This window comes from Brachyhypopomus gauderio, chromosome 13, assembly GCF_052324685.1.
Source record: "Brachyhypopomus gauderio isolate BG-103 chromosome 13, BGAUD_0.2, whole genome shotgun sequence".
Classification (NCBI taxonomy): domain Eukaryota; kingdom Metazoa; phylum Chordata; class Actinopteri; order Gymnotiformes; family Hypopomidae; genus Brachyhypopomus; species Brachyhypopomus gauderio.
In genome coordinates this window covers 11,767,737-11,786,431 of record NC_135223.1, presented here as the reverse complement: position 1 = coordinate 11,786,431, position 18,695 = coordinate 11,767,737, and the positions used below count along the sequence as shown (strand labels likewise).

General features: G+C 43.8%; 2 protein-coding genes across 3 annotated transcripts; one reads left to right on the top strand and one right to left on the bottom strand.

Annotated features, from left to right (window-relative positions):
- Nucleotides 1-1,764: 1,764 nt before the first annotated feature.
- Nucleotides 1,765-10,973, bottom strand: usp5 (ubiquitin specific peptidase 5 (isopeptidase T)). Of its 2 annotated transcripts, none has more exons than XM_076970923.1 (20): nucleotides 10,672-10,973; nucleotides 9,821-9,949; nucleotides 9,452-9,518; nucleotides 8,488-8,615; nucleotides 8,031-8,176; nucleotides 7,661-7,845; nucleotides 7,097-7,191; nucleotides 6,744-6,937; nucleotides 6,166-6,237; nucleotides 5,712-5,802; nucleotides 5,422-5,547; nucleotides 5,180-5,333; nucleotides 4,738-4,912; nucleotides 4,548-4,636; nucleotides 4,100-4,285; nucleotides 3,253-3,396; nucleotides 3,010-3,152; nucleotides 2,702-2,852; nucleotides 2,507-2,591; nucleotides 1,765-2,397 (listed from the first exon to the last, which is right to left on the bottom strand). In XM_076970923.1, the coding sequence occupies exons 1-20, from the start codon at nucleotides 10,777-10,779 to the stop codon at nucleotides 2,304-2,306; spliced, it is 2,562 nt and encodes an 853-aa protein (XP_076827038.1). In that variant the 5' UTR covers nucleotides 10,780-10,973; the 3' UTR covers nucleotides 1,765-2,303. The 2 variants fall into 2 exon arrangements, with proteins under 2 accessions (XP_076827038.1, XP_076827039.1); XM_076970924.1 differs by having other exon boundaries at nucleotides 4,157-4,285; nucleotides 10,672-10,972.
- A 673-nt stretch (nucleotides 10,974-11,646) lies between these two features.
- Nucleotides 11,647-18,339, top strand: p3h3 (prolyl 3-hydroxylase 3). The gene is made up of 16 exons (XM_076970985.1): nucleotides 11,647-12,024; nucleotides 12,445-12,629; nucleotides 12,716-12,874; nucleotides 13,527-13,713; nucleotides 13,942-14,073; nucleotides 14,318-14,460; nucleotides 14,901-14,990; nucleotides 15,086-15,138; nucleotides 15,239-15,318; nucleotides 15,428-15,555; nucleotides 15,683-15,778; nucleotides 15,902-16,052; nucleotides 16,157-16,274; nucleotides 16,386-16,461; nucleotides 17,164-17,304; nucleotides 17,846-18,339. The coding sequence occupies exons 1-16, from the start codon at nucleotides 11,733-11,735 to the stop codon at nucleotides 18,014-18,016; spliced, it is 2,202 nt and encodes a 733-aa protein (XP_076827100.1). The 5' UTR covers nucleotides 11,647-11,732; the 3' UTR covers nucleotides 18,017-18,339.
- Nucleotides 18,340-18,695: the final 356 nt, after the last annotated feature.

Below are 18,695 nucleotides of genomic sequence, written 5' to 3'. Positions count from 1 at the left end.
GCCAGCACAGGCTAAGCAGTTATGGTATGCTACCAACTGTGAAGATAACTATCTGACCATTTTGTGTGTTCAGATTATAATGCCATGTCAACAACATTTCTGATTTGTTTTCTTTATTTATGAGATAATTGCAGAAGTAACTAAATCCTGTAACTAACTAGAATTTCATAACTGAGGATAAAACTAGAGGTTCAAAAGTATGAAATCTCCAGTGTTGAACCCCCCATGGACAGTTATCTTGAGGTATATCAAAACATCCCACCTATCAACATTCCTTTTTTGAGTCTGCCTTGATAAAATACTACATCTAGTACAACTCATTGTGCTTCCTGTTTGATGTATGACTTGCATTCCAAAGTTTGTCAAAAGCACATCTAACTTGTGCAAAGCTTAAAGTTTGTTGACAAAGATAAGCAAAAGTGGCTTATATCTCCATTTACATCCACTCACCGGCCACTTTATTAGATGCACCCAGAGCCGGAGTGGCTAATCGGGAGATTCGGGAGGATTCCCGATGGGCCGGCTCATGTCAGTCTCTAGTTTGGGCCGATTGGGAGGGAAAAATAATTTTGGGCCGGATTTGGGCATGAAACTCCCGGGCTGAAAAAGTGTCCCACTCCGGCCCTGGATGCACCTATCCAACTGTTCATTGCCGCAAATGTCGAATCAGCCAATCACATGGCAGCAACTCAATGTATTTAGACATGTAGACATGGCCAAGAAAATCTGCTGCAGTTCAGAGTATCAGACTGAGGAAGAAAGGCGATTTAAGGGACTTTGAATGTGGCATGGTTGTTGGTGCCAGACAGGCTGGTCTGTGTATTTCAGAAACTGTTGATCTACTGGGATTTTCACGCACAACCATCTCTAGGGTTTACAGAGAATGGTCAGAAAATGAGAAAATATCCAGTGAGCGGCAGTTCTGTGAGCACAAATGTCGTGTTGATGCAAGAGGTCAGTGGCCAGACTGGTTCGAGCCGATAGAATGACAATAGTAACTCAAATAACCAGTTGTTACAACTGAGGCAGGCCAAAGAGCATCTCTGAACACGGGCTACAGCAGCTGAAGATTACACCGGGTGCCACTCCTGTCAGGTAAGAACAGGAAACTGAGGCTACAATTCACACAGGCTCAATATTGATCAATACAAGATTTGACATGTGTTGTGAATAGCACTATACAAATAAACTTTATTATTTTTATTTATAAAGTTTTATTATTAAACATTATTACCAATTGAGCATCGTGTTAACACCACAGCCTACCCGAGTATTGTTGCTGACCTTGTCCATCCTTTTATGACCAGTGTATCTTCGGATGTCTACTTCCAGCAGGATAACGTGCCATGTCATAAAGCGTGAATCATCTCAGACTGGTTTCTTGAACACAATGAGTTCACTGTACTCAAATGGACTCCAGTCACCAGATCTCAATTCATTAGAACACCTTTGGGATGTGGTGGAACGGGAGACTCACATCATGGATGTGCAGCCGACAAATCTGCAGCAACTGCATGATGCTATCATATCAACATGGACCGAACTCTCTGAGGAATGTTTCCTGTACCTTGTTGAATCTATGCCACGAAGGATAAAAGCAGTTCTGAAGGCAAAAGGGGGTCCAACCCGGAACTAGCAAGGAGTACCTAATAAAGTGGCCGATGAGTGTATATCTCCATTTAATGACAAACCAATAGACTCGAGGTTAAAGAGATGCATTTTTTTTATTTAAGCAGAAAGAACAAAATAAATTCCCCCAAAAAGGAGAAACCCCCCCCCTCCACTGACACTCTTGCAACACCTGACAGGGACGTCAGGCTCACGGTGCTTCGACTTCCTCTCACCCTCCTTGCAATATACAATGTTTGTTTATTTTTGTGACATAGTAATATCAATCGCCAACCCTAGTTTTGGAACACATGGGGGAGCCAGAGACTAGAGCGTGGCTCTAGAAGCGATGGCCTCACGGTAGCACCACAGAGCCAGGGAGGAGAGAGGGGTGGCGTGAGACCTGGGCCATCCACGGGCAGTTCAGCGGGGCTGATTCCACTCCTCCTGCATAACTTAACCTGCCATCCTCTCCTCTGCATGGTTGTGGGCATTACGCAAGGAAGAAGTGCCAAGACTCCTTAAACAAAATAAAAACCAAAAACAAACAACTTAAAAAAACAAACAAAAAAAAACCTTGTGTGTCAGTTGAGAGGCTTGATGGCCCCTCCCACACACCCCTCAGCAGCTAAGACAGGTGTGTGTGTGTGTATGTGCGCACACGTGCACACATGTGTATGGGTGTGAGATGTCTTCTACTCTGGCACTCTTCTGTAAAAGTACAGGTATCCCAGGTCCTTAGGTGGTTTCTCAGAGGCACAAACTTTCTGATCATTAAAGATTACCCACCTACAACAGAAAAAAGACAAACCGTCAGACTTCATTGCCTGAAATGAACACACTTTGATCACTGCTCATGAACAATGTGAAACTGAAGCAGACAGAGGGCCAGACTCACTGTTGGTCCTTTTTGATGTGGCAGACATAGTGACCACACATTGTGCTCGTGCCCATGTGACTGATGAAAGCAAACAGCTCGTACTCTGCGGGACACAGAACCAGAGGTTCAGAGGCGTCCAAGGCGAGAGGCCCAGGCAAAGCTCCTGTATCACCTCCATCCAGCCGCAGAAGCACAATAATGAAACACACTCACTCCCTGGTCCGTCCCGAACACGTGGGCCAGGCGGGGGCTCCCTGCTGCCTTCGCTGCCCGCCTCCGAGCGCCCGCCTTCCGACACCTCCATAGATTCCAGGTCGTCTAGATGAGAGAAGATCCAGTCCACTGCTCGCTCCAGAACATTATTCTGCACAGAAGAGGTCCGCTCCAAATGAAGAGGAAGTGGAACACGCAGACAGAAGACGGAGCTCACTGTGAGAGAAGAGCCTAAAGTGGAACAGTGGGTTTACATCCTTCAACACCAGAGCTTACAAACGCTTATGTGACAAGGAGCGCTGGCCCACCGTAGCTCTGAGAGCACGCGTAGCTTGATCTCGGCTGAATCCCATCGAAACTATGGTTGCCAGATGCTCCTCGGGCACGCTCTCTGTAGGAGTAGATCCAGGGGCGGAGCTCGAGCCGGGCAGCACCAGGGGGGCGGAGAAGTCTGCGGCCAATCACAGGCATGTCGTCGGCGAAATCTGACAGGGTCATCCAAACCAATCATGAGGCTGTGCTGGTTTCCACTGCGTAAGGCGCATGCTTACCTGCATCGTCCATGTGTCCCATCACCCAGTTCATGGCGGCGTCGATGCCCGTGTTGCCCGTGTAGTACACCGCCTTCCTGCAGGCCTCCAGGGGAAAGCCCATCTCACACAACTGAGACACGGTGGAGTCGTCCAGCACCGGCGCTGAGAGGCAGACAGGAAGATGTCTCTTAGATAGTCACTTCTAGACATGCTCAAAGAGAAACCAATTATACAGATCACGTCACTATGAGTCATAACCACAAGTTCAGTGACAAAATAATAATAATGTATAAATGATTAAATTATACGATTAAACTAAAAACTGAACTTATGGAGAAAATATAGAAGACTGCATTCTCAAAAGAGAAGATCACTTACTAATATCGTTAAGATTGTTATCCAGCTATTATCATATTAGTCACACACAATCATCAGGTGGAATATGTAACCACTCTACAACAGATATGAAAAGTATACAGCATGAAGCGGTGTATGCAAGTCTGCAACCACGTTCATCTTGGGGTTTTCTTAGAGCAACAGAAAGCGGAGTGCTGTGACGTGGGCATCAGCGAAGCTTCCTGGCTGACACGTGCAGCACCCGGAGGCTGTACAGTGAACTAGAGCCAGACACCACGCAGCCGCCTAAAGATCCGACGCTAATGCTGGAGCTTATTTTGTCAGGACTAGACGGACACCGTGATCCCTGACGAGAATTTCAGAACGATATTTTTTGGCCAGCACTAAATCAACCATAACCTTGCAAATCGGGCAACATAAAATAAGAGGAAAAGGAAAAGCAAGATGTGAAGGTGACAGACAGGTGGATGGCTGGATAAGGGAGTAAGAGAAAGACAGACAGACTGACACAGCAGTGGGGAGTAGAGAGAGTCGTCCTCCTCGTTGCCGTGGGAGCCCAGGATACCTTTGACCTCCACGTCAGGGGTCATGAGAGGGGGCGGTGCCACCTCTGGCAGAAGCTCCTCCCCTGGCTGCTGTCCTGTCCCCCGCAGTGCACTCAGATCCAGTGTATCAGGAACGTTGATGCTGACATCTGGTTGATAATTACACAGACAATAATCAATAACTATATAAACTATTTACTATATATAAAAACAATACACTTAATTGGACTACTCAACATGCCTTCATGTTCTCTCTCGACATTTACAAATACAAGTTCATTAAAAAAAAAACAATTAGAAACTAACAATGACAACTCAATCACAACATTTTTCTGAAATATACAAAATGGTAAAAGTTACAAAGCAATTTTCAAAGATTTAAAACACAGTGTAGAATTTACAAATATTTACCTAGTTTTTTAGGAACCCAGTCAAGGCCAAAAGTAAATTTCTTAATTTGGATTACAAGGTAGTCAGGGAACGAGGCGAAACGTGTGGTCCTGGAACAAAGGCAAAAATAAAAGAGGCGCTTGAGTTACTGCTCTTTATCCCCCCGGGATGTGAATGCCAGAGCAGCTCAGAGGGGCAAACGCCTGCTTACTTGGTGGCACTAGTCTTCCCCTGCACTGCAGAGCTCCAGAAGTCCGTGAGAGTCTCTGGTTCACTGAGAGCGTCCAAGCAGGCGGAGAATGGGATCCGAGCTCGGGGAGCAGCGGGGGGCGGGGTTCCGGATGACTCCGCCTCCTCACGGAGACGCTCTGCCTCCTGCAACTCCTCTGATATAGAAAGAACAGAGGGCAAAGGATGAGGTCCAAGAGACACCAGCAAAGAGCAGACACGTCGTCTATGAGAATTAAATAAAAATGTTAATAAAAATCACACGCGCACACAACTATAGTACTCATTGATTTTGATTCAAATTTGTCTTTAAATTGCTCAATTAGAAGCTAAAACTAAACAGCTCTGACCTTTAACCCTGCACCTCAGAAAAACATGAACATTCTCTCAGGACCTACATACTACATCTCCCCGGAGCACATTACCTGTGTTAGTGGTCTGGTCCATGGGAACAGGTAGCTGAACTATGTAGTCCACACGCTGGGTGTATTTGGCCTTCTGAGACTGCTGGCACACAATCCTTTCCTCCACCAGGAACCGGAAGGCTTCAGAGGGGTTGGTACCAGACCGGCAGTTGCGCTGTATGAGGGAGAGAGCAAGTAAGTCAGCAAGAGGCTAAGAAAGAAAGATGGGGTGGGGGGGTACAGTAAATGGAGGACATAATTACCTCCACCATGTTGATAAAGTGAAGAAGAAACTCTTGGGCATCTTGTTGCCGATTGGTGGAAAATTCAGGGTGGCCCCGCCCAACAAGGGCTTTGAACATGCGTGGAGCTATGCCAACCTGGTCCCCCTGCAAGTAAACATTAGAAACAACGAATTAACAGAAAACATGGCAACATGTCATGAGTTCTCGTCAGAATTCAGTAGCAACACATCACTGTAAATTAAATTCCTTATACCTCAAAGAATACTTTTTGCTAAAACACTGCAGTGGAGCACACAGCTGCACCCTACCCTAGGTTCAGAGGGTGCACTGGGGTCATCCCCTGGGTCCGGTGCAGGCTTTGAGTATTCACCCGAGAGTAAACCATGACCCAGCTTGGCTCTGCCAAAGAAAAAGCAGGAAACATGCTCTCAGAGAAAAGATTTTCATTCCCCCAATCATGAAGAAAAAATAGTTCATCATTGGCTTTAGTGTATAAGCCATAACAAGTAATTAGGACATTCAGTAGTTTTTAAATGTAGACCAAGGAGACAAATATTTGGCCTTCTGTTCACTCTGCTGGTGGTTTAACTAGTGCGGCAGAAACTCAATAGTATACTGCCCTCTGCTGGAGAATGAAAGTATCCCTGAAAACCCTCATTTGTTTTTTCTGTTATACTTAAAACATTATTTCACACAAGTATATAAAGTTTACCCGCAGCTGTGTTAATGTGGTTTCACACATGCAGCTATAAAGATACTCACACTTGCGTTTTGAAGTCCTGGGTAGGATCACTGGGAGCTTCATCAAGAATATTGTCAATGTTGGAAACATATCTATTCAGAAAAAAATACATTAACATACAGATATACAGAACAGAAATATTCAGAAGCCCAGTCTACCTTGAACACTCCAAATTCCACTTCACATAAAACATCCAAAACCATATATCCTGTGCTCACACAGGCACACTAAACATTTCATTCACAGTACAAATCGTAAGCCATCCTAAGTCCACAGTTGAGTTCACATCAGACATTCCATTAGTGAGTTCTGCCTTGCCCTCTTCTGGCATGAATGAAATTTAAACCATGAGTTTAAAGCTCAAAAATAAACAACCACAACTAAAAAACCCCCAACAAATGACAGTGCCCAAAGCTGATACATAAAACTACAATGGATCAGTCCTTGGTCAGAGGGGTTAGAGGAAAAGGGTGTACAGCTGAAATTGCTTAATGTGCTGGATTGAGTTATTTGCAGCTGTTACAGCGAAATAAAAGATGAACACGCACACAGAGACTGGAGAACACACACACACGCCCACACCCGCAGAGACACTCACTTTTCCTGGAAGTCCGGGATGGTGAAGAGCACTTGCATGACTGAGTTGAGGTAGCAGCTGTTGCCCAGGTTCTTCATGCCTGTGAGGCCGGGGCCCCACAAGGGCCTCAGAGTGGTGCCCGACTCCTGGATCACCTCCCACTCACCCACGCGCTGGTTCACCGCTATCTCCAACTCCGTCATGGTACGCTCCGTCTGACAGAGACCAAGCAGCACAGAGAAATCAGCAAGTGCCATGAAACTAAATTGCTCAACAAACTTCTCTCAACAAAGCGTCATGGATTGAGAGTCACAGGCCTCCACTAGAGAGAGCAGGCCGCTGAAACTGAACATCTGGCCCCGGCACCATCTCACCTTCTCCATGGTCATCATATCAATGCCGAAGTGGGAGAGATGATCCGCTAGCTTTAAGTCCAACACCATGTCATCTTCATCATATGAATAGACATCTGGAAGACATTTTTTACATCATCCTCAAAATGCAACACAATTATATTATATAATGCAGCATAAATTCTGTTTATAAATTGTTTATCCTTTATTTAGATTTTATAGATTTATCCGGAAGTTTTTTTGACTTTCATAACAGTTTCAAAACTCACCCTAAAAATGAAACTCAGTTTTAAAGTTTCTATTTTCTAATTGGAGTAGTGCATTCTTCAATTCAAATGTGCTTACAAATAATGTTACGAGAGATCAACAAGATTAATGGTTCGCAGGCTTGAACTGGGTGGTATTTTATGTGTTTATTTTGAAATGTTGACATATATAACATAAATTCAAACCAACCTTTACAAATAAGCAAGCGTTCACTAATGTGGTACTACTCCCAAGTTCTTCACTGGATGGCGTACAGCGATGACACACCCAAGTAGTGTGAATGCCTCTACTTATGTGAATGAATCTTGCAGTTCTTACCAGCTCCGTCTGGGGTAATGGTGCCCAGCTTGACGGCCAGTGGATAGCCAGTCTGCTGGAAGTGTTGAAGGGCATGGTTATTGCCCCCAGAGCCATCAAAATAGCGCCGCCCACACAGGACCTTGCCATCAGTCAAGTTCATCCACAAGTTCTCCTGGAGTTCGCAGACCTCACATTTCCATCCACTGACCGATCAGAGGGCATCCGGTAAAGAGTAACACACAGTCACAGCACTTTTACTCAAGACTTTCCAAACCGATTAATTGATATGAATTTTGGGATTAGCACCTGAAGAATTTTTTGTGAAAATGCATTTGATTAAATGAGCTAGGAGTGTGAGTGTCCTACTCCTATGCTTCGGTGGGTGTACCTGGGGGGTATTTTAAGTCCGTTGTCAAGCTGTTTGAGGTCAGCTGCATGTTTGGACTCCTGCCGTACTTCCCCATCCCACTGCTGCACCTGCAGAGTGTGAGACACCGAGTCTGCAGCCAGCAGCCCTGCCATCGAGAGCGACACCTACACACACACACACACACACACACACACACATATGGCACTTTTACTTATCTGCACAGAATAACAATTTTTTTTATAAAACTATTTAAAGAATCACTGCTGATACATAACATCATAATTATGCATATATTTAAGTAAAATTTCCATTGCATTTAAATTACAATTAAACATTGAAAATTCTGAATTAAGAACTATTACAATTTATATGTACAATCAAATAGCCCAATACTATGCAGCTTTTTACGGCATGTTTTTTTTTTATGGGACCTACTTGATATTGTATAAAATATATCTATGAGGCACCATCTTACTCGTTCTCTCACTACATCAGGCATAGTGGCCAAGTCCTCTGATGTCACTTCCTGTCTGTCTGGAAAAAGGACAACCTTGACTTCTTCCTCATACTGCTCCTGCTCAACATCGAACCCACCTTCGATCCCTGAGATATAACAGAATCCAGAATGTTAACACAGTACTGCTACAAAAAGTATCAAATTCCTAATTCAAAAAAATTATTAGAATGGAGTCAAATGTTTTTATAAAGCAAAAGTGACTTTTTTGTTATTTTGTTATCAGTTCGCCACACAGTGGTACAAGGTGTACATGTTCCCCTTCTGAGCCTAGATTAATCTTAAGATCTCTCTACATTTTGGATACTCAAACATATACCAGTAAACAAATAGAAAAAATTTTCAAAATGCTCTCCACAGACTTTTGGTATAGCCTTTACATAGCATCTATTTTGGTGGGTTCACATTGTTATTTGACAATAAATTACCAATTCTTATATTAAATTACATTTCTGCCAAACAGTATACCCCCGTACAATGGCAGCCTATGTAATTGTAAAATATAGTGCATGAGGGAAAGTAAACACACAATGTATTTCTTACAACGTCATGAAGCATTCATATTACATGGCTAAGACCAAAATTCAGACTTTGCAAAAATTATTAACTCATTTATAGACTGAGCCACAGAATTGGACAGAATATGCACATTTGATTTATAGACTGAGCCACAGAATTGTACAGGTTATGCACATGTCTTCATCTCTTTTTTGATAATTTCCAACGCATCTAATGGCATGTAGACACAGTTATTTTTCTATCACGTCATAATAAAAGGCTGAAAAAAGGTAATCAACTGACAACAAGTGATTTAACACATTAAAAAATGTTAACTCAATTAATAAGAGATAAGATAACACTTTATTGATTGATTGCAGTTAAATTGCAATAAATATAATATAAAAACACAGTGCTTTGGTCTTACCTATGGCCAGTCGAGTGGGTTTCTTCTTGGGTGGATCACCGGACCCAGAATTGCTGTCATCCTCTTTCTGAAAGAGAACGAATAATGTATTATCATATACAGTCACCGCATAAACCAACATAGATGTATGTACAGGTGACATATGTAAGGCTGCAGTAATAAACATGTAATATCTGTACCCTCTCAAAACAGTAAAAAGATCTGAACTAGCTATATACTGAATTAGGTTATATATATTTCCATGTATGACAATAATGATTCTTAATAAATCTTCAAAACTTCTAACAGTTGGACAGGCCTAGATAGCTGGGGGGGCACCTTAAAGATCATGACTGGAGGCTGGATCGTGGTTATTTCCAGAAGGTTTACCTGAGCCTTGCGTGTGCGGGTAATGTGCAGGTAGGCTCTCTGACCGGTTCGAGCGTGATGCCGCTCCACGAACTGACTTCCAAACCCAAGGAAACTGTTCATGCACACATACAAGCCACCCTCGCTCTCCTGAAACATCACACGCAACCACACAGGATAACATTCCGTTAATATTAGCCTCGCTTATACAAGTGCAGTCTACCGCGTATATTCATAAAACTAAATAGCTTGATAGTTACCCAGTATTAAAAACATATCTACGTGAGCTCTACCGTTACTATATAGTTAATGTTAGCAATACTTTGCCCAGTGGCGCCGACAGAACATTACTCAGCGAACTAGCTAGCTACACATGTAGCCGCTCGCTAGCTACCTAGCTAACGTCGACGGTACAGCAGTGGCGTTAGCTGTTTAGCTAGCTAGCCTAGTATTTCTGAAGCAGTATTTTCGGACATATATTCTCGCGGTGTGATAAGCAACGGGATAGATAGACAGGGTGAAATTAAATGCACACCAAGTATGTGACTAGCCACCTAGACAACATGGGTTAATTTTGTAGAAATCACCTCAAACTCCTGAATGAGACCAGCTAACGCTAGCTACAGAGATGCTAACTGTCGAAGCAGGGCATCATTAGCAAAAACGCGTCGCGTACGGGTTTAATTAACGTTGGGCGAATAACCGCTGTAACATATGTAGGTGGCTACTAGCTGATATTGTGGAGAACTGTTAGCTAGTTTACGTCGTTACCTTGCTAGATAGTATAGTATAGTATAGTGTAGTATAGTATAGTATAGCTAGTTAGCATAGCATAGCTATCAGAGCAAGGCGTGAAGTGCCACAGGACTCACCGGGGAGGCGAATGACAAGGCGCATTCGTCTTTATGGACACGATCCCCGGGCCTCGGAACCCTAATTGTGGACAGAACGGACATCAAAATCTCGCTAACCTCTGCCATTTTCCCCCCACTAAATAGATATTTCCCTTCGCACACTCGTCCGTCTCGCGTTTGCTCCCTAAGCACAATCCCCTGCCCAAAATGTCAGTTTGTCCGGGCCCGCGTCCGCTCGCCGTGCTCCAGTGAAGCGCTCAGCTGCTCCCACTGCGGCGCTCCGCCATTCCACGCGAGGCCGCAGCGGCGCTGCAGATCCGCCGCTCGGAGACCTGCAACGTAAAATACCACATATACGCGCAGGTACTTTTTTAGGTACTTGGAATGGCGGACAGTACATTTTAATATCGTAATATTTTAGATTGTACTTAATTTGAATTTGGTGTGTACGAATCCATCATTATTATACTAGAACAAAAAAAAAATTATTACATTCTGAAAAGTCATCGGGACGGGTGTGTTTTCATAAATCAACGTAATTTTTGCTTTAGTTTCATCCTGGCATAAACACAATTCGATAAAGAAATATATAGCACTCTTTTGTACTCCTGATATTAGCTTTAACATTTCCTCCGGATTTTCTTTTTATGTAATTGAACAACTATAGGAGCGTATTTTTGAAATATTACTGACGACGAGAACGCGGAAAACCTGACCACGCTTTATATATAAGACAGCAGAGCCCCCATGTGGGTAGGAGGACGTGTTGTACACGAATAACCGGGTTTGGGGTAGAGAAGCACGCAACACACCATTGGGCCCTGTAATGTGTGTTTTATTAAATTGTTGTTGCATCCACCCGAAATAATAACAGGTGGTGTGTTATTAGTAAGTGTATTGCATAGACATTACACTTGGGTGTGTCTTTCATTTCAGTGGTCTCTGTGTGATCTCTGAAACCCTTCCATCTCCACCCATCTCATTTCACTCCTCCCTTCTTACTGCTGAGGAACATTCTTGTTCTTCCTCAGACCCGTTTCTAACTGTGCTCCCTAAATCTCTGCGCTCTCTGTGGCGCTATGGCGATACACTCAAACATCGCTGCATACGTGGCGCTGAACGTCGCATTCTTATTCACTTTGGACTTTGTGGCCGTTACCGTGGGCAGCACAGGAGCGTCTCTGTCCAGTCTTCTGTCCCCATATGACGAGTTGTATTATTTGGGAGTTCGAGCGTATTTTACGGAGGAATGGGAGAAAGCTGCGGAGTACCTTGAAAAGTCGATCTCTACCAAGGAAACACTTCACAAGATTAGGCGAAAATGTCATGACGAGTGTTCAACAACGGGACACGAAATAGCTTCCAAACTAGGTATAAGATTTGTTAATAACGGGGATAAATGATGTTCTTTGCGTGACTACTTGCACGCCCCAAAACTATGTGCGTGTGTGTCTGTGCATGTTGACAAAATCTGCATTACTGTAGGCTATGTTATTCTTTTATTCCTTGTAAACTCATTTCAAATCAGCGACAGCAACAAATTACTGTCCAACTAAATATTTACTGCATTTTAAAGCGCTCATGCGTTTAATTTCACTGGGTCAGCCCACAGAACAGCATTAGTAGATAATTTCATTTACAGTATTTGGTACACCAACAAAACTATGGCGCATAAAAAAATCTTAGGACCAGAAATCAGGACCTGATTGTTGCTGTACTATCTTACAGTGTGTGCATGCAAACTTGTGTGTGTGTGTGTGTGTGTGTGTGTGTGTGTGTGTATGTGTCTAGACACAGAAAAAGGCAGTAGCTGGGATCTGTGGGCATTCGACTGGATCCAGCAGCAAGCCGAGTGCGTGAAGTTCTGCGTGGGCCGTGAGGTCACTCCTGCCGGTCAGCTCCCCGTGTCAACAGACATCGAGTATGAATTTGGCACTCGCAACCCTTACAACTTCCTGCAGCTCACCTACTATAAGGTAGAGTGATTCCCTGTGTTGCTAGTGTGGTCTGCATCCCAGATCATTACATGGACACCCTTTACTCACGCTCTCGTTTCGCACAGCTGGGCAAGCCACAGAAGGCCGCCTCGGCTGCGCACACCTTCTTCGTGGCCAACCCGAGTCACCTGGAGATGCGCAACAACATCGAGAAATACCGGCGCATGGATGGAGTTACTGAGGAGGCGTTTTGTGACAGGGAAGGAACTCTAGAGAAGCACTGGGTAAGATGGAAGAGGAGAGGTTTTGGTGAGGCAGGACATATACACATACAAACACACGTACATACACATACTTAAGGAATGAAGTAGAAGATAAATCATGGAGAGACGTGCTTCACTTCCCCGCTCTGTCATATGCATAATTATACGGTGTGTCTGAATTGTTTTTTTGTTTGTTTGTTTTCTTTGTAGTTTTATATTTTATTTCTGGTTATTTCTCTCATTCAGTCTCATTCATGTCCAATTCACGAGGGGCATTTGAATTTCTTTACAAACAGAAGAAAAAGTGACTGGACCAGTCCTTTACACCTTAGACAAAATAATAAGCCAATAATGTAATAATCAGCCATAATGTTTTCCTCTCTTAAATTCAATGAATCAGCCTTTTGTGTTTGATCCGCTTCCATCAGTTATTCTGTCATTCCTGATTCATCTGCCTCTATAGTTTCACATCTACAAACGTGATTCTTCTCAATTAAAAACAGGATAACTTATTTATATCCTTCACTCTCTCTCTAATTTTCTTTCATCTTGACCACTTTCCCATCTTCCGCCCACTCAGTTACTGTCAGGATACAGATACGCTGTTTTTCAGGAACATTACCCCCATCAGCAGGCCTAGTTCTCCATCCATAACCCCTCCATGTGCCTCAAGGAGGTGTACGATGCAGCTCTCCTGGCCGAAGGCTCCTCTGATTGGTCCAGGGCAGTGGAGAGGTGGCAGGAGTGCGTGAACGAGACGCTAAAGCAGACAGACGAGTGCAGGGCTCAGTGTGCGGTGGCGTCACAGCGCCTCCCAGAGGACAGGGAAAGCTTTCGTGGAATCTACGAAAACGCTGCAGGTGAGGGGAAAAGCAGTTAATATATAGGAGAGAGTAAATTAATATAAAACATAATGAACCCACACACATCACTGGTAAAATTTTGCTGTTTACATTTAATTTAAAAATCTCATTATACTACACACAAAGCTTCTATGTCTGTGGAGATTTGAAAGGAATCAGCACATTGATCAGTTCATATCTGGTGGTGATGGACAGAGGGACCTGACTTCTCTTTTCTTTTCCCAGCACTTTCTCTCTCACTATTGTCATGCAAACACATGTGTGTGTCTCTGGTGTCGACACGACCTGGAAGAATTTCTCCCCAGGAGGACTTCCTTCCAATGCAGCTGGAACATCTTCATATTGCCCAGTACAAAGGTCAGAGGTCATCGAGATATAACATACTCCAGTTGTCAAATGATGGACAAATGTGCACATATTACTCAATACTGGAGTACTAAAGTGGCTTTTTCACTAAAGATGTGATTAAGATCATGCTGTTTTTGTAACTTCAGTGATATAAACATACTTTCATAGCATAGAAATAGTCATTCGATCAGTCTGATAAAGATTATAAATTTTAGAATTGAATGTCTTTCTGTCCCAACTTTTGCAATGTCAGCGGGGGACCTGAAGGGGGCAGTACAGACTCTACGCTCCCTGTTGCTTTTCTATCCGAAGGATGCTGACTCACTCAATAACCTGCAGCTCTACTCCGAGTCTCTAGAGGGTGACGCTGAAGCTCAGGCCACAGGCCCGTCACAAGTAAGCTGACCTACTGTGCTGCACATACACATAACTCTGAGGTAGTTTTTACCCTGGCTGGGCACATGGTTGAGCGGATGGGGTGGCAGGATGACAGGTGGGGGTAGAAATGTTTTGATGTGCAGATGGTAAAGGCAGATCTACTATTGTGCCATAATGCTCATACTCTGACATTTTGGTGATGAGTGATTACTGGCAGTTTTACTAACTCTGCCAGTGTTCTGTGAGCAGGCAGCTTTGTAAAACCTTTCCACACAAAAAAGCAAATTAATTCACCAGAAAATGCATTAGACAAACACAACACCACGGTTCACTTAGCTGAATAAAATCTTGGCAGTCTGTAGAATGCGAGGCAGTTCAGCTCTTTGTAATGTCTGTCTCTGGGGCTGCACAATCATGAGTTTCAACAGATTTCAGGCTTGTCACGTCTGTCTTCTTAGGAGATTGTCAGCTATGTCACCAGAGCTCTAGCAGAGAAGAAATTGCTCTACTTTGGAATGGAAAATCTGGACTTCGAATTCAACGACCCGGTACAGCACTCCTCACAGCTTCACGTCTTTGCTGTTTGCTCTCTTTCCCCATGCTTAAACTAACCAATCAACATCTGCCACACTGTCTCTGACAGGATCTTTGGACGCCTGAGGAGGTTGTGCCCGACTCCTTAAGGGAGAACTGGAGGTGAGCGTATGTGTCTGGAGGTGCCTGACAGACAGCCAGACACGTACAGCTGCACTGAGGAAGAGCTGATCATGTGAGCTCTTCGCTTTCTCATTTTCAGAGAACAGAGAGAACAGCTCAATGAGAAACTGAAGGAAGGAGAGAAGGTGTTAGAGGTGGATGACAGTGGCTTCTATGCTGGTGAGTGCCTTCGAGGTGTCACCGAGAACACTGGTCAGATCATCCACTGCTTGTCTGCTTCAACTCTCTTCTCTTTTTTTATATCTCTCTATCTCTTCCTCTCCATTAGGAGGTCCAGTTCCCCAGGTCGGTGTTACAATAACAATGGATGACGAGGCCATGAACGGAACAAATCGCGTTGTGTTGGATGGCGTTTTGTTGCCGTCTGAATGTGACTCAATGATGCAGCTGGCCAGTGTAAGCGGATCAGTGTACAGTTACTCGCTGTAGCTACAGTGCCGTGGCTTATCAGCTGTGGCCACAGCGACACCCCACCAGTGACAGAAAGATCAACAGGGTCTTGCCTCACATCCTGCATCTACAGGTTGCTGCATCAGTTGGCGACGGCTACAAGGGAAGACGTTCTCCTCACACACCTCACGAGAAATTTGAAGGCCTGACTGTTCTAAAAGCTCTTAAGGTGAAGTACTACAACTTACGCCATAAAACCCATGACCATGAAATGATACCAGTTCAAATAATCAAGATGCTTTCAGCCATAATATTTGTAAATGCTTCTTAAAGTTTTTTTTTCTTCTTCCAGTTGGCCCAGGACGGAATGGTAAACCAATCAGATGCCAGGCTGTTGCATGAGATAGGAGAGAGAGTTAGAACATTAATGCACTCATATTTCAGGAGCCACTCCATTCTGTACTTCGCCTACACGCACCTAGTTTGTCGCTCAGCCATTCCAGGTACACACACACACACACACACACACACACACACACGTGTGCACTTGCCCACGTGGATACATTTCAGGAAAGTAATTCATGTATGCATGTACATGTGTGTGCAGGACATCAGGAGGGACGCTTGGACCTGTCTCACCCTGTTCATGTGGATAACTGCATCCTGGAGCCAGAGACTAGGCAGTGCTGGAGAGAGTTACCTGCATTCACCCACAGAGACTTAAGGTCTCACATACACATAAATACACATCCGTTACATAAGTACACCCCAAAGGAATGGCGTATATATGTGTACATCTTGCACGGTGACCTGAATGTGTGAGTGTGTTGTTGCAGTGCAGTGCTCTACCTGAATGATGGGTTTGAAGGAGGGGAGCTCTTCTTCACTGACAGAGATGCCAAAACACTCACAGTAAGACACTTTCTTTCATCTCTGTGTGGTGTCCAGAGATATGCAACTAACACCAATGAACGCTGTCAAACTTATATCCACATACTAAACATCCATAAATACTCCTGCTAAATGTATGTGTATACACTATATTGCCAAAAGTATTTGCTCACCCATCCAAATAATCGGAATCAGGTGTTCCAATCACTTCCATGGCCACAGCTGTATAAAATTAAGCACCTAGGCATGCAGACCGTTTTTACAAACATTTGTGAAAGAATGGGTCGCTCTCAGGAGCTCAGTGAATTCCAGTGTGGAACTGTGATAGGATGCCACCTGTGCAACAAATCCAGTCGTGAAATTTCCTCCCTCCTAAATATTCCAGTCAACTGTATTATAAGAAAATGGAAGTGTTTGGGAAGACAGCATCTCGGTCACGAAGTGGTGGGCCACGTAAACTGATTGAGCGGGGTCAGCGGATGCAGAAGCACATTGTGCGAAACGGTCGCCAATATTTGTGGTCAAAAATTCCAATAAACACACTCCTAAACCTTGTGGACAGTTGAAGCTGTTCTAGCTGCAAAGGGTGGACCAACGTTATATTGAACCCCATGGATTAGAAATGGGATGTCACTTAAGCTCATATGTGTGTCAAGGAAAGTGAGTGAATACTTTTGGCAATATAGTGTACATAAATATATGATGTCTGCTTACTGTCAATAGGCCAGCGTCAAGCCCACCTGTGGGCGACTTGTTGGTTTCACATCGGGACCCATCAACCCTCATGGTGTTACCGCAGTTACAGCTGGCCGCAGGTGCACGCTGGCACTTTGGTTTACAACGGAAAAGCATCACAGGGACATGGTGAGAGACTGTTCTGCATGTTAACGTGCGACCCATTCTAAAATCACAAATCCAAATTGGCAAGACAGCAAATTAGGGTTTAACTACCAGTGTCTGCTTTTGATGTAGGACTAAATGGTATAGGTCTAAGTGGCAATTTTACATTTAACCAGCGAAGATTATGATTCATTTGTTGTGTAAGTCTAAATGGTGATTTTACTCTGAAGCGGTGAGGTTTGATTTATTGCATTTCTTTCCCGCCCTATGATGGCTCACTCACAATGACATTTCTTTGGTCCTCATCATCTTTTTTAATTCTCTTGCACAAGAGCAATGAATAATTGATGCTATACAATGGAAGCATGGTGTATAAAGCATTGTATAATTCAAATTAAATGTTCTAGCCTACCAGCAAAAATAGCCAAACATGTGTCACTGTCCAATTTTGTACAGACTGAATTGCCAACAGATATCAGTATTAATCACCAATGATATTTATTTTAGAACAATGATACCAGTGGGGGTGCAAATGTAAGTGCTTATACGTTGTTCTTGGTTCCAGGAACGGGAGGAGGCAGAGGTCATGTGGGCAGCAGAAGGACTGGCCGTTGTAAAAGACGAAGCAGAAGATCCAGAGAGCAAACTTTCACCAGCACGGAGAGGGCGGAGCCAGGCCTCTAGGGGGAGGAGCAAAGAGAGGGAGAGAGTAACAAGTGGGAGGGATGAACTTTGAAAAAGATCAGAGACCCATTCCCATGCTGCAAGCACAAATTTGGATCTTCACTCTGTTTAGGAACATTGTGTATGCAGTCCTGACATACCTTGATGTCAATGTTTGTGTGTATATTTGTCTCATCCAGATTTGTGTCTGTGAAAGGCTGTTTAATACTGCTGTCTGGGGGTTTACTATGTGAAATCTCTTTCTCAGAATAAACAGACAATAATGGGATTAACTGATCAGCCCTTCAGTCAGCGCTTGAATATTTGTTGCTGTGGTTTAGTTTAAATGCACAAGAAGCCAGACAGCAATCTGTGTATTAGACGCATCAAAAGAAACAGAAAGAGAAAGAAGAGAGGGAGGGGAAGAGAGGGAGGGACCACATTCGTTAAGCTGATGGAAAGTGGCAGACAGAACGAGTGAGCAGAGAGATAGGGGTGCAGTGGGGAGGGCCTCGAGCGAGATTACAGATAATCCCTCACAAACGAGCGCATTTGTTTATGAAGCTCACAAAGCTCCCATTTAGAATATGGAATAATAATCCATGCAAGGATCATTTAATCATTCAGATCAATTCCTCCTCATAATAAACCACATTACGATTCCTTTGCCATTAAAACCAAGCCGTCTTAGGCCTTAGTCTAAAATCAGGATCGAGTGGTATGTGGCATTAACCCTTTCATAACTGCAGCGT

Excerpts from the sequence above, each read along its gene's own strand:
- usp5 (XM_076970923.1), bottom strand. The coding sequence starts at position 10,779 with ATGGCAGAGGTTAGCGAGATTTTGATGTCCGTTCTGTCCACAATTAGG. Across the intron at positions 9,519-9,820 it reads CCCGCACACGCAAGGCTCAG|AAAGAGGATGACAGCAATTC; the intron begins GTAAACCTTCTG and ends GTTCTCTTTCAG. Across the intron at positions 5,334-5,421 it reads ACTTTATCAACATGGTGGAG|CGCAACTGCCGGTCTGGTAC; the intron begins GTAATTATGTCC and ends TCCCTCATACAG.
- p3h3 (XM_076970985.1), top strand. The coding sequence starts at position 11,733 with ATGGCGATACACTCAAACATCGCTGCATACGTGGCGCTGAACGTCGCA. Across the intron at positions 15,139-15,238 it reads TCCTTAAGGGAGAACTGGAG|AGAACAGAGAGAACAGCTCA; the intron begins GTGAGCGTATGT and ends TCTCATTTTCAG. Across the intron at positions 15,779-15,901 it reads CTGTTCTAAAAGCTCTTAAG|TTGGCCCAGGACGGAATGGT; the intron begins GTGAAGTACTAC and ends TTCTTCTTCCAG.